Source organism: Mastigoproctus giganteus, chromosome 2, assembly GCF_048544385.1.
Source record: "Mastigoproctus giganteus isolate SK-2022 chromosome 2, ASM4854438v1, whole genome shotgun sequence".
In the NCBI taxonomy this organism is placed as follows: Eukaryota; Metazoa; Arthropoda; class Arachnida; order Uropygi; family Thelyphonidae; genus Mastigoproctus; species Mastigoproctus giganteus.
In genome coordinates this window covers 141,657,328-141,669,600 of record NC_143576.1, presented here as the reverse complement: position 1 = coordinate 141,669,600, position 12,273 = coordinate 141,657,328, and the positions used below count along the sequence as shown (strand labels likewise).

The window sequence follows — 12,273 nt, the reverse complement described above, 5'->3', positions numbered from 1 at the left end:
TGGGGAAAACAGAATTAGGGGACTACGCGTTCCCCAGTGACAGTAATATATCGCTCTTGCTGCGCTCATGTTCATAGGTTGATTTGAAGCGGTTTAGTTTCCAAGTTTGTGAATGGGTCAACCGGTAGAATCTTCGCAAGTTTGGAAACTAAACTACATCAAGTTATCCCACAATTCCCATGGAAACTGAGCCATACTCTTGCTTTATGCGCATTAGAAAACACCCGTCCTTTAGATACCATTTTACCCTTCAATTATCATCTTTTTAGACGAAGTGAGTATTATATTTGAAATTCGATTGTTTTAAGTTTAGGCTGTTGGATTTTAGTATGTCGTGCCTTGTTTTTAAATCCATTGTTGTAATTATCGTAATTTATTAATATTCACCAAAAACATCAAAATACACGGACTGAGAAGTGTCAAGAAAGAACATATGCTTTTGTTATATATAAATCAGTTTGCCGTGTTTATATCTACTACATTTGAATTAAATCAACTTCATGTGCTCCTCTAGTGGTCATTTTCAAACTGAAATGTTTACATAATTCTCATTCGCATCAGTTACATATAAGTACTCGTATTGTGTCTAGCAAGTATTTCTTCCATTCAAATCTTTAATTTTTTCTCCAGGTGCATTTTAATACGTGAACTTCAACTATCGCCACCTTACACTTAAAATTGTACTTGCCCAGTGAAAGAACATTATTTCAAGTTGAAAAAATTTTACTGCTCTTTTCTCATTTAAAAAAAAAGACAAAATATAGAGGGATAATACATTATGTGGGTAAATTATCACTATTTTTGTTATTTTCATCTATTTTTGAACAAATACCTTTCTCTATTCCCTGTTTGAATTAAAATAAATATTAAATTTTCTCGTTATAAGCTGGCTACATAAGATCAAACGAGATCCTCTACAATATAGAGAGAATGCAAAGGCAGCTCCGTATTTAACAGTTCACGTGGGCTAGAACCGCGTTCACCTCAAACTTGTGTACTAAAAGGAAAGGATACACATTTGATCTCACTTGACCACTGAGCCACGGCAGCTTTATAGTTATCGAACCTATTTCTCATTACGTGGCCTTCGTATTCATCATTTGGCCACAAGTCCCCTATTTCAATTCCTTCGGCTAATAAATAATATGAAATTGACTATACTCTTTAACCCACTTATATATATTAAATTACACTTCACTCTGTTTCATTAAGCCTGCCAATTTTATATATTTTCTTTACTTTTTCACCCGAATTTTAGAGTATGCCTGCCTGTGTTTATGAAATATGTAAATGTAACTATCATATACTTGTCTTTTTTATCGTATTAATTATGTCGAAGTTTAAAGAGAACTAAATGATTTAACTGTGGTTTGCTCCTTACTAAAGAAAATATCTTAAAACATTGTACTGTGCAGTTTATTATAAGCGTGTTTGCAACTCAGAATGCTAATATTGTTCATTAAGAAGGGAAACATCCATTAGGAAACGGATGTTTACCTTTCTAAAGAGCAATACTAGCACTGACGTAATACTAAGATATTCGGTATATGACATAAGATCGTACAATAACCGCTATTTAGTCTGATTTTTTCCCCTACAATAAGGAATAGTAGACTCGTTATATCACAAAAAGAAGGTTTAGTCTCGTGCAGAAGCATCATTAGAACACCACTCAACTGTTGTCACAGCTGAAAAGAGGAGGGCGGAAGATAAAGAAATATATCGCAAAGAGAGGGAGAAAGAGTGTGTACTTGTGTCCCTCTGTGTGTAGATGAGAAATAATGCCATGGAAACACCAGCTAGAAAACAAGTGTGTCATGGACTCACTATTCTTCTCAAGAGATTTTATTGAGGTTTAGATAGGTTTATCTACTGCATTCACAGATCATGTGCGCGTTAGATTTTCACTGAGAGGATGTCCTCAATGAGTTTGCAGTACGGAAGGAAAACATTTACCTCACTCTGTGAAAGTTAATTTAATCAGAAATAGTTATCATTCGACATAGGCAGTGTAAAAAACAAGAGTGACAGTGCATTAAAACCGACTTTGTTAACAGATAATAGGTGCAATTGTAGGTGTATGAAGCGGAGTATTATGACAATTATTATAATCGTATCCGCTAACAGTATTGATTGAGTATTGAATCAAAACCAATTAATTTTGTAAAATTTTATATTAACTTCTTTACGTTCATGAGAAAGATGTTTGGTTTTTAGGAGGAGCATTAGCAACTAAGGCCATATTGCTCCGGGATATGCGGTGGTCATTCTCTGACCTTTCTGCATCCTCCGTATTTGGTGGTGACGGGCTCGAACCACGGTCTAATCAAGAAGCGTGTGCTACGCACCTGGCTACGGAGGTGCCTCATGAGAAAGAATACTGAAATTCAATCTTTATGAAACAGTTCACATATTGTAATATGCACTGGACTTAAAATCAAACTGTCACACACTGGTGATTAATTAATAATTTGACCGGTATTTCTTGACACGCTGACACCCTTAATGTCGATTTATATTATCTTTTATCGCATTATATATTAGATTGTATAATTACACTAACAACTGGATATACATTATGCTATTATATTAAAGCTACCAATAATTCATTACATAAACTCGTATTTGTGTCTGTAAATTGCGTGTTTTCTGGACGAAAAATCCCCAATTTCTCGGGGTAAAAATCCTTGCTATCTATGCCTGAGACCGACTAACTCAGCTACGGAGTGAAAAAAGCCCATTAAATTTCCTCGCCTCATCGACGGCATTCGAACCCGGGCCTTTTCCTCTCCACACCGAGTTTTTCCACTCGGTGTGGAGAGGACGGTGACGATACCACTGTGCTACCGCGCAGACACATTATGCTGTGAAATTAAGTACAGTTATATACACTGCTTGACAAAATTAACAGAACAAAATGTTTTTCATGAATATTATTCCGAACAGTGTCGCTGAATGCGAATATTTGATACTATAGGCATACTGCCATGCAAATTCCAATAGAAATCGATCTACCACCTTAAAGACTGCACATTATGCAAATTATTCGTGCCTATAAAAACAAGGGCGAGTTGCGACTACATCACGATCTTCAGTACTGAGGTTGGCAACGCATCGTCGTTTACACGAGTATTTGAGATGGCGGGCCGTTGGGCGACTTGAATGAAGCTGAGCAGTTGCTCAGCTTCATTCAAGTCGCACGTTGACTTAATGCGTCACGCAGTGTCGTCTGCATTATGGAAGCAGTTTATTACACTATATCAGAAAAAGATTTGCGCAAAAATATCTATAAGAGCAGTCAACACGGTATAAATTATATATAAAATGTTAAAAATATGTAAATAAGTTTATGAGTTTTAAATAGTTAAAAACAGCTGACACGTGATCTTTGTCAGAGAGTATCTGACTGAGTACAGGGCTCAGTCAGATGGCTAAAAGCGGTAAAAGATATACGGCGTTTATGTCTAAAATGTGTCTAATAGTTAAAATGGTGACGACCCTCCTGTGTGTCAGTACTGACACACAGGAGGGTCTACAGCCCTCAGCAGAAAACAGTGAGTCAGACGACTTCCTATGCGGAGGCGAAGGCCTGTAATGTACTTAAAGAATTCGCGTAAACCATACACCTTTTGATAACTATTACTTTTAATGTGGTCCAATAATAACTCTATAGCGTACAACTCTGCTGCGTATATACCGCACTCCTGAGGAATTTTCTGAGAAACCCTGCTATCTGGGAAGACAGCAGCGGATCCTACAGATGACTGATTTCGAGCCACCAGGAAATCAGAGTAGGTAAGTCGATGGGCAGCATAGAGTTGTAGGTAGACAGATGGTGAAGTGCTTGCCTTTCCCCCGATATTGATGGAGAGTGGGCATGTCGTGGTGGAAAGTGTTGCCTTGGTGACTGGGCAACACTGTCTAGCGTAATGTGAAGCTCTCTGAGCAGCTCTTCGACGCGAATATCAAAGGGATGGGTGGCAGTCTGACGGGTGTTATAGAGATTTTTCCATAGTGGCTCGAAAACGGATGCCCACGTAGGGTTGTCTGGCAGGGATTTCAGTTTAAAAGTATATGTTAGTGACAATTATTATTATTACTGTATTATTAATATCATTTTATTTAAACATCAGTGGGCACCCTTGGAACAGCTTTGTTCGGCTAGAAGGCTGTATATTATGCAAATTTCAGTTGATTACATTGATTGGAATTGCAAAAGATCAAAACAGATTGAAAATACACAACAAGATAAAATTCAGTAAATAAATAACAAACAATAAAAAAACACAACGGTGAACCCAGGGAAGCTTTTGCAGGGAATGCGAATTCTTTTCTCATAATGCTTATTGTTCATATTTATAGAGTTCTTTCACTGTGTCCTATATATGCTTTCGTCGCAGGGACAATGGCGGTTCGCCTGCTTCGACGTATAAACTCTGGACTGCGGATGTTCTTAAAGCTCCAGTAGCAACTCGGATGGCTTGATGTTGGACTGGGTCTAGCCATCGTAGTACGCTGTTTCTTGCTGATGCGTATACTTGGCACCCATAATCTAATTTAGAAAGGAAAAGTGCACATTCGTCCAATTATTGGACGAACTGGCTCGTAGGAGGTTCAATCCCCTTGTGCACTTTGTCCGCACTTGACAGATATGTAGTAGAAATGTCAATTTATTATCGAATATACGTCTGCGGTGCTACTGGAATGATATTTTGTCCGGGTGAAGGTTCCGTTTGTGACAAAAGTGTACGCAGACGATCTTCTGAGGAGAAAATCTGAAACCATTAGCCATTGCCCAAGAGTTGACGTGGTCAATGGAGTGTTGCAATTGCCTTTCGATAACCCTCATATTACATGACTGTGAAAAGATAGTAAAGTCATCGATGAAGAGGAGACTGTTTACTGTTCGAGGAAGTTGTTTAGTAATAAAATTAACATTGATAGCAAAAAGCGTAACACTCAAAACTGACCCTTGTGGGACTCTCTTCTTGGCAAAGAGAGAGAGAGAGAGAGAGAGAGAGAGAGAGAGAGAGAGAGAGAGAGAGAGAGAGAGCGGACCCAACACGAACTTGGAATGAGCGGTTTAATAAAACCGTTTTTAATAAAGAGAGCTAGATGACCCTTAAAAACAAGCTATCCTTTAAAATTAAAATTCCAAATCTCCAAGCAGTTCTTCAGGATGGTTTGTTTGGGGATTTATTAGGCGCATCGGCAACTATGGCCATAGTGTGCCATACATATGGTAAGTATGCATGCCATTTCTTCTCAAATAGAGATAATGGGAAAAAAAGGCACCAGAAAAAAATTTTCAACTAATTAAAGGAGGTGATATACTTTAATCATCTTGAGAAAGTTATAAATGCTTGAGACATTTGTTTCATTATTTAAAAGTGTAGTGTAAGAGGATCGTCTGTTCTGGCTGGAGTGAAAAGATTCCGGCGTTCTCTTGTACATTTTGTGCATTCAACAAGAATGCGTTTCACTGAAAGCATTGTAATACAGTGATGATACTGAGGGGGTATCTCTCCTCTTAAAAGATAACCATTAGTGATATTTGTGTGACCTATTCGCAGATGTGCCAATATTACCTCCTAATGTCGGTTGAACTGACGCTGGAAGGCCATCGCTCAAGGTTTGGCTTGATACTTCGAAGCTTATTGTTAAATTGATTTTCCCAGGATAACTGCCATTGGCACATGCACTTTTCCTGGATTATTGGTCGATATTCTTGATGAGGCATTTTCCACTTGTTCTTGGGTGTTATGGGAGCTAATTTGGCAGCATTGTCCGCTAGTTCATTACCAGGAATTGCCATGTGTCCTGGGACCCAGCAGAAGTGTATGTTTTTCCCAAGTTCTGATAAGGTATGTAAAGAACTGACTATTCCTTTCAAGACTGGGTGAGTGATGTTCATGATGTTTTTAGTGCTTGAAGTGCACTTAAAGAATCTGTGAAAATTATGCTATTGTTAATATCAGAGGATTCAGTGCAACCTGAATTGCTATTGGTTCGACGGAGAATATACTGAACTCACGTGACAACTGATAAGTTAATGTGACGTTTGGAAAAATTGCGGCGATTCCAACGTGGGCATCATTCTTTGATCCATCAGTATGTACTACGACAAAGCTGGGATGGTCCACTACTGCATGGTATAGTTGCAAGGAGTTTTCTCTATGCAATGTAGATTTATTCCATTCATGTAGATGTAAGTCACATTCCAAGGAGCAAGAGAGGATGGGAGGCTGTGCCACATTGTCTAAGGTTAAATTTAGTTCTTCTAAGAGGTGTTTTATTCTCATACCCAAAGGACGGTTAGCATTAGGGCAGTTTTTTTGGTATAACATGCTGTGATGTGAAAAGTATCTGCCAGTTTGGGTGTTCTGGGATAGATCTAGTTTTATAGGCATAACGCAGTATCAGTTGTTGTCGTCTGATCGAGAGAGGGGGTTCATGTGCTTCAGCATATAGGCCATGTATTGGAGACGTGCGATATGCTCCTAAGGCAATGCGTATTCCACTATGATGGATAGGGTCAAGCCAGCGAAGGGCACTAGGTCTTGATGAACTATACACTGGTGCTCGGTAGTCAAGTTTCGATCTTATTAAGGCTCCATATAGCAGTAATAGAGTAAGGCGATCAGCTCCCCACTTAGTTGCCGACAGACCCCAGGGGCTCACATCTAGTGAGTATGGGCTTGGCACACCCAGGGTCCTGAGCTGGATATCATCATTCTTCTTTTTCTTGGTAATTCCTTTCTATTTCTGTCTCGGGGTAATTCAGAAATTTTTTTTTTTTTTTTTTGGTTGGTGCAGCATAAGCCTCAGGTTTCCTTGCACTCTATGGCTAATAATAATAATAATAAGAAGAAGAACCCGGATGATATTTAGTTTTTGTTGACATGATGTTCTTTTGATATGTTCTGATAGAGGTGTATAAAGCCTTGAATGGTTTAAGCATGCTCAATGCTGATGGGATTCTTCCTCTAGCTCAGAAAAATCACCTGAGAGGGCATAAATTCAAATTGAGGAAAGACAGATGTAGGATAGACGTGCGGAAATTTGCCTTTAGCCAGCGGGTGGTTGGTTGGTGGAACAGACTTCCATCCCTTGTGGTGGAGGTTGATAGCCTAAATAAGTTTAAGGCTCAGCTGGACAGGTATTTTGAACGAACAGAGGGGTGAAGTGGAAGTGGGTTTTTTTTTTTTTTTGGCTGATGCTGCATAAGCTTGCTTTCTTGCATCAAATGCCTCTACTAATGCTAATGCTAATGTTCAACGAAAGTGAGTTTATGGTCTAAAGTGATTCCTAAGAACCGTATGTTTGGATAAATTGCTATTGGTTAGCAATTCAGTTGTAGCTCCGGATTGGGGTGGAGTTTGCGTTGGCGGCAAAAATGGATACAAAATTTTTTTCAGGACAAAGTTGAAATCCATTAGTCTGAGCCCATGAACAGATCTTAGTTATTGCCCCTTGCAACTGTCTCTCAACAGTATTCATGTTTTTCTCATGACACCAAATACTAAGGTCGTCTACAAACAGTGCTTTATCAATAGTGTTTGGAAGTTGTCCAGCAATGGTGTTTATTGCAATTATAAAAAGTGAAGCACTGAGTACAGAGCCTTGAGGGATTCCCTCTTCTTGTGAAAATACTTTGGACAGTGAGGTTTTAAATCGAACAGGGAATGTACGCTTGCACAGGAAGTGCTGTATGAAAATCGGGAGGTGACCCCGAAAGCCATGGCGATGTAATTCACGGAGTATTCTATACTTCCATGTGGAATCATTGGCCTTACTGATATCAAAGCAGACTAATACATGATGTTCCGATCTGAGGAATGCATTTCGAATGGAATTCTATAGTCTTACTAGTACATTATATCTAGTGTAGATCTGTTTTGTCAAACGCAGAATGTAGCAGATTGAAATGTAAATTGAAATTTACAAGGTACCAGATCAGTCGGAGGTTCAACATGTTTTCGAGAATTTTGCAAATGCAACTGGTCAAGGCGATAGGTCTGTAATAAGTGGGATTTGTAGGGTCTTTACCTGGTTTAGAGATTGCTAATGTATATTTATCTTCTTTGTAAGTTTTTTGCATAATTTTAAATAATTGTGTGTATAAATAAATGAAATGGTTTAGGGAAAGCAAGAACAGTAGCATGATGCCATTGATTAGGGAATTTATCTTCCAGGAAGAGTCTATTGAACAGATGAAGAAGTGACTGTAATGATTCGGTACTTAGTTTCTGTATCATGGAATAATGAATATTATCTGGTCCTACAGCACTGCGTCTAGATGTTGAAAAGGCTCTATGTAATTCGTGGATGGTAAAAGGTAAGTTGTATTGTTCATCTCCTTTTGAAGAGAAGTTTAACTTTTGTTTTTCTAAACTTGTTTTCAATCTTCTGAAGGTCGGTGTATAACTTTCTGTTGCTGATGTTTTTGCAAAGGTTTCACCTAGTATATTGGGAATTCCAGCAGGATCATTTACATTCTGCCCTCTCCATTCCATGATGGGAAGAGGTATCGTTTTATATTTGCCACTCATTTTTCTGATTGCTTTCCAAATTTTATGTGTAAGAGTTGCTTGATTGATAGTCGAAGTGAAGCAGATCCAAGCAGTCTTTTTATTGCAGCGTCTAACATATCTCACTCTTGCTCTAGCGCGCTTATATTGAATGAGATTGGTTGTAGTTGGACTCCGGCGAAAAAAATTCCAAGCTTTACTTTGCTCTTTTTTAGCCACAAGGCATTCATCACTCCACCAGATTTTGGATGAATCGGTAATTTTGAAGAGGATTTCGGTACGGCTTGTTCTGCTGAATGTAATATCGTTTTTGTGACATAGTCAACTGCTTCATCAGTTGTGGAATTTTGGATTATTTCGGGATCAAGCTTAGTTAATTTGTACATGACTGCCAATTCGCTTTATCAGTGAGCCAATGTGGAATTTTAGCAGGATGACGAGAGGGCTTATTAAGTAATTCAATTATTATGGGAAATGATCGCTATGTAGTGGATCGTTGTTTATCGCCCACTTAAGAGTAGGATAGCCGACCGCGCTAGCCGGGTGGGTAAAGTACTTGCCTAGCAACCCAAAGGTCGCGGGTTCGAATCCCGCCTCGGGCTTGGATCAAAGTACTGCAAAAACCTTGGGAGGTGCATTATGGCCACAGAAGCCGCTGCGCCAACAACTACAAAAAAAAAGAGTAGGACAAGGTTGCTGAACAGATAGACAAGTCTAATGCAATACTTGTTCCTGAAAGAAGGTGATGTATGTAGGTGAACCGTCATTTAGGAGGAGGTTGTTATTGTCTAGACACTGTTCAATTAGTTTTCCTCTTTGATTGATGTTGTTGTTACCCCATAGAGTGTGATGACCATTTAAGTCTCCCAGAATGAGGAAAGGTGTTGGGGGTTGAGCTATAAGATTGTTTAGATCATTTCGTTGGAGGGTATAGCTTAGTGGGATGTATAAGAAGCAGATTGTCATATGGATGTCAGCAGCTACACGGACTGCTATTGCCTTAAGAGGAGAGTTCAATAAGGCCTGTTTGGTAGGAATATCTGGGTTTGTTAAAAAAGCTACACCACCATGTGCAATATTCTGATTGGTTCTGTATTTTCTAATAATGTTATAACGAGACAATTTTTGTGTATTCTGGGGTTTTAAGTACGTCTCTTGAAGGCAGAGACATATTGGTGAGTATTTACAGGTAAGACCGTATAGGTCATCGATATTGGCACGAACTCCACGACAATTCCACTGTATTATTCTGTTCGTTAGACTATCTGAGCGTTTTCGTGTCGCTGAGGTTTTCTGTTTTTATGTTTTTTTGGGAAGGAAGGCCTTTCTGTGTCCATGTCTTCTTCAACAAAAATTTGAAGAACAGGGTCATCTGCTGATTTTTCTTTAGTGTCCATTTCTTGTTGGTGACTAGAAGTGAGGATATGTTTTTCTTTGAGTCTTTCATCCGGGGTGTGGAGGTTTTCGAGTGGTATGGAAATTGGTGTATTGACTGCTTGGGTTTGAGTTGCACTGTACAAAGATTTTATTTAATTCGAGAAAGACTCTTTTGGGGGTACTCTTAGTTCAGTTTGCGATGCGGTTGATTGGAATTTTTTGGTGGCTTGGGCATACGTAAGTCTGTTTGCATGAGTTGGTGGTGAGATGATTCTCTTTGCTTCTTGGTAAGAAACATTATGGTTGGTTTTATATTTATGGATAAGTTTCTAACTTTTCAGTGCTCACATGTTCTTGCATAAGCGGGATGGTCTTTTTTGCAGTTTGGACATACTGGTTGAGGAGCATTACAGTTTTCGCAATCATGTTCTACTGAACCACACTTTGCGCAAGTAGGGGTTCCCCGGTAAGCTGTCTGGGAATGTCCGTACTTCTGACATCGGAAACACCGTAGCGGGTTTGGGACATATGGTCTTACATTGCATACCAGATATCCGGCCTTAATGGATGATGGACGATTCGGTGTATTAAAGGTCAAGGTCAGATTGCCATCTTTTCTGGTGGAGATTCTCTTGCATGAATAACTCCTTGTTCTTTCAGTTCTTCTAGCATTTCTGTGGTCTTGGATTATAAAAGACATTAGAGATTGTCTTTTTCTCCAAGGTTACCATTATAGCCTTAGTTGCTAATGCGCCAATAAAATCCAAACCAAACCAAAAATCTAGCATTTCTTCTTCAGATACATCTAGTTAGTCCCAGTCTGAGATCACTCCTTTAGAGGTGTTCAGTGATCTGTGGGGTGTTACAGTTACTGGACGTCCTGCAAAGAAATTAACTTTCAGAAGTCGCTCAAATGTTTGGCATTAGATGTCTCAATGAGAATATCTCCTGACCTGAGTCTTTTTACGGATTTCGGAGATCCAACTCTACTTTCCAATTCCTTTTGAACTCTAAATGGAGAAACTTTGCCAACTGTATTCTTACCAGTTGAATGGATGATCAAATAAGTTGGAATTGGATAGGTCTCTGGCTCAGTTGTTTGGCGCTTTGCAGTTCCTGCTGTGGAATTATCTTTCTTTTTTGATATCTGGGTTGCGTCTGGCAGCCCAGAAAAGTCTGAGTTTGACTTACTCATGATATGTCCTTTTTGGCCCCGGGAGATTGTCTTTTTCTCCAAGGTTACCAGCCCCGCCACGTGGAGGCAAGAGCGGTGCCACCTAGTGACCCAAGCGAAGAAGAAGGTTAGTATTAACTAAAAATAAAAGAAGGATTAAAGAAAGGTGGCTTTCCTTTCTAGGTTATAGTATTTGAATATAATATTCAGGAGTTATCGGACTTGCGAAACTCAGGAGAAATGTATTTACAGTTAAGCGTACTAGATGATCACTCTGGAAGCTAATATCGCTTGGCACTCGGGACCTCTTCAGGATGGATCACAGTACTTAGCAGTTAAAAATCAACTATCACGTCCATACAGCGGGTGGAAAAAATAACGGAAACGTTCGTGATAAGTGTTTCCATTATTTTTATAAGTTACAGATATGGAACAATATGATGTTAGACCACCCTTTGCTTTTAAAACAGCTTGTATCTACGTGGAATAGATTAAAACAAATCTTGGACCATTCTTTGTGGAGAAACGTTTCAAGCTCATTAAGTGATGAAGATAGATGAAATCTGCTTCTCTTTTTCAAAAATGCCTATAGTGGCTCTATAACGTTTAAGGCCATGGGGAATATTTAGCTTTAGTTTCAAGATTGGACACATCTGCCTGTACGTATTAGAGCATCATCATCTTGAAACATGGCTTCATCTGTGTAAAACAATCTCTGCACTACGACATGAACCTGGTCGTTCAGAATATCAGGGTAATCAGTTACAATAATTAGTCCATTCAGGGTGATGACAGAATCTAAAGAACACAAAGATATTGCTACCAAACCATTGTTGATCTTCTTCATGTTTGATAGGCAGCACAAAACTGTCAAGATGATTTGATTTCTTTGGCATTCCCCAAACGTAAACTCTCCCTGATGTTGGAGAAAAGTGTGAATGATGATGATTCGTCTGAAAATATTTTCAATCATCAGGTGTCCAGTTTGTGTGTTTCTTATAACATTCCATCAGTAACTAGCGGCTCTGCCATAAATTTAACAAGACCTTTATGAAGTTCTCGCCGAACTATTTTGCTAGAAACTGGAATGTTCAGACTCACATTAAATTCTGCAATTATTTTTGAGGCAGTAGTTTTATGTTTTTGGGCTACAATCCTTTTCAGAGTCCAGCAGTCCCTTTCAGTTAGTTT

The 12,273-nt window shown here is 39.0% G+C and overlaps 1 protein-coding gene across 1 annotated transcript in view; it reads right to left on the bottom strand.

The window, feature by feature from the left end:
* Nucleotides 1-11,929, bottom strand: part of LOC150089623 (1-phosphatidylinositol 4,5-bisphosphate phosphodiesterase epsilon-1-like) — a 634,994-nt gene extending 623,065 nt beyond the window's left edge. The window contains exons 1-2 of the mRNA XM_090390053.1: nt 11,746-11,929; nt 1,029-1,133 (exon numbers count right to left, since the gene is read on the bottom strand). Coding sequence (XP_090246179.1) covers nt 1,029-1,133; nt 11,746-11,929 — 289 coding nt within the window. The remainder of the gene's footprint in view (nt 1-1,028; nt 1,134-11,745) is intronic.
* Nucleotides 11,930-12,273: the final 344 nt, after the last annotated feature.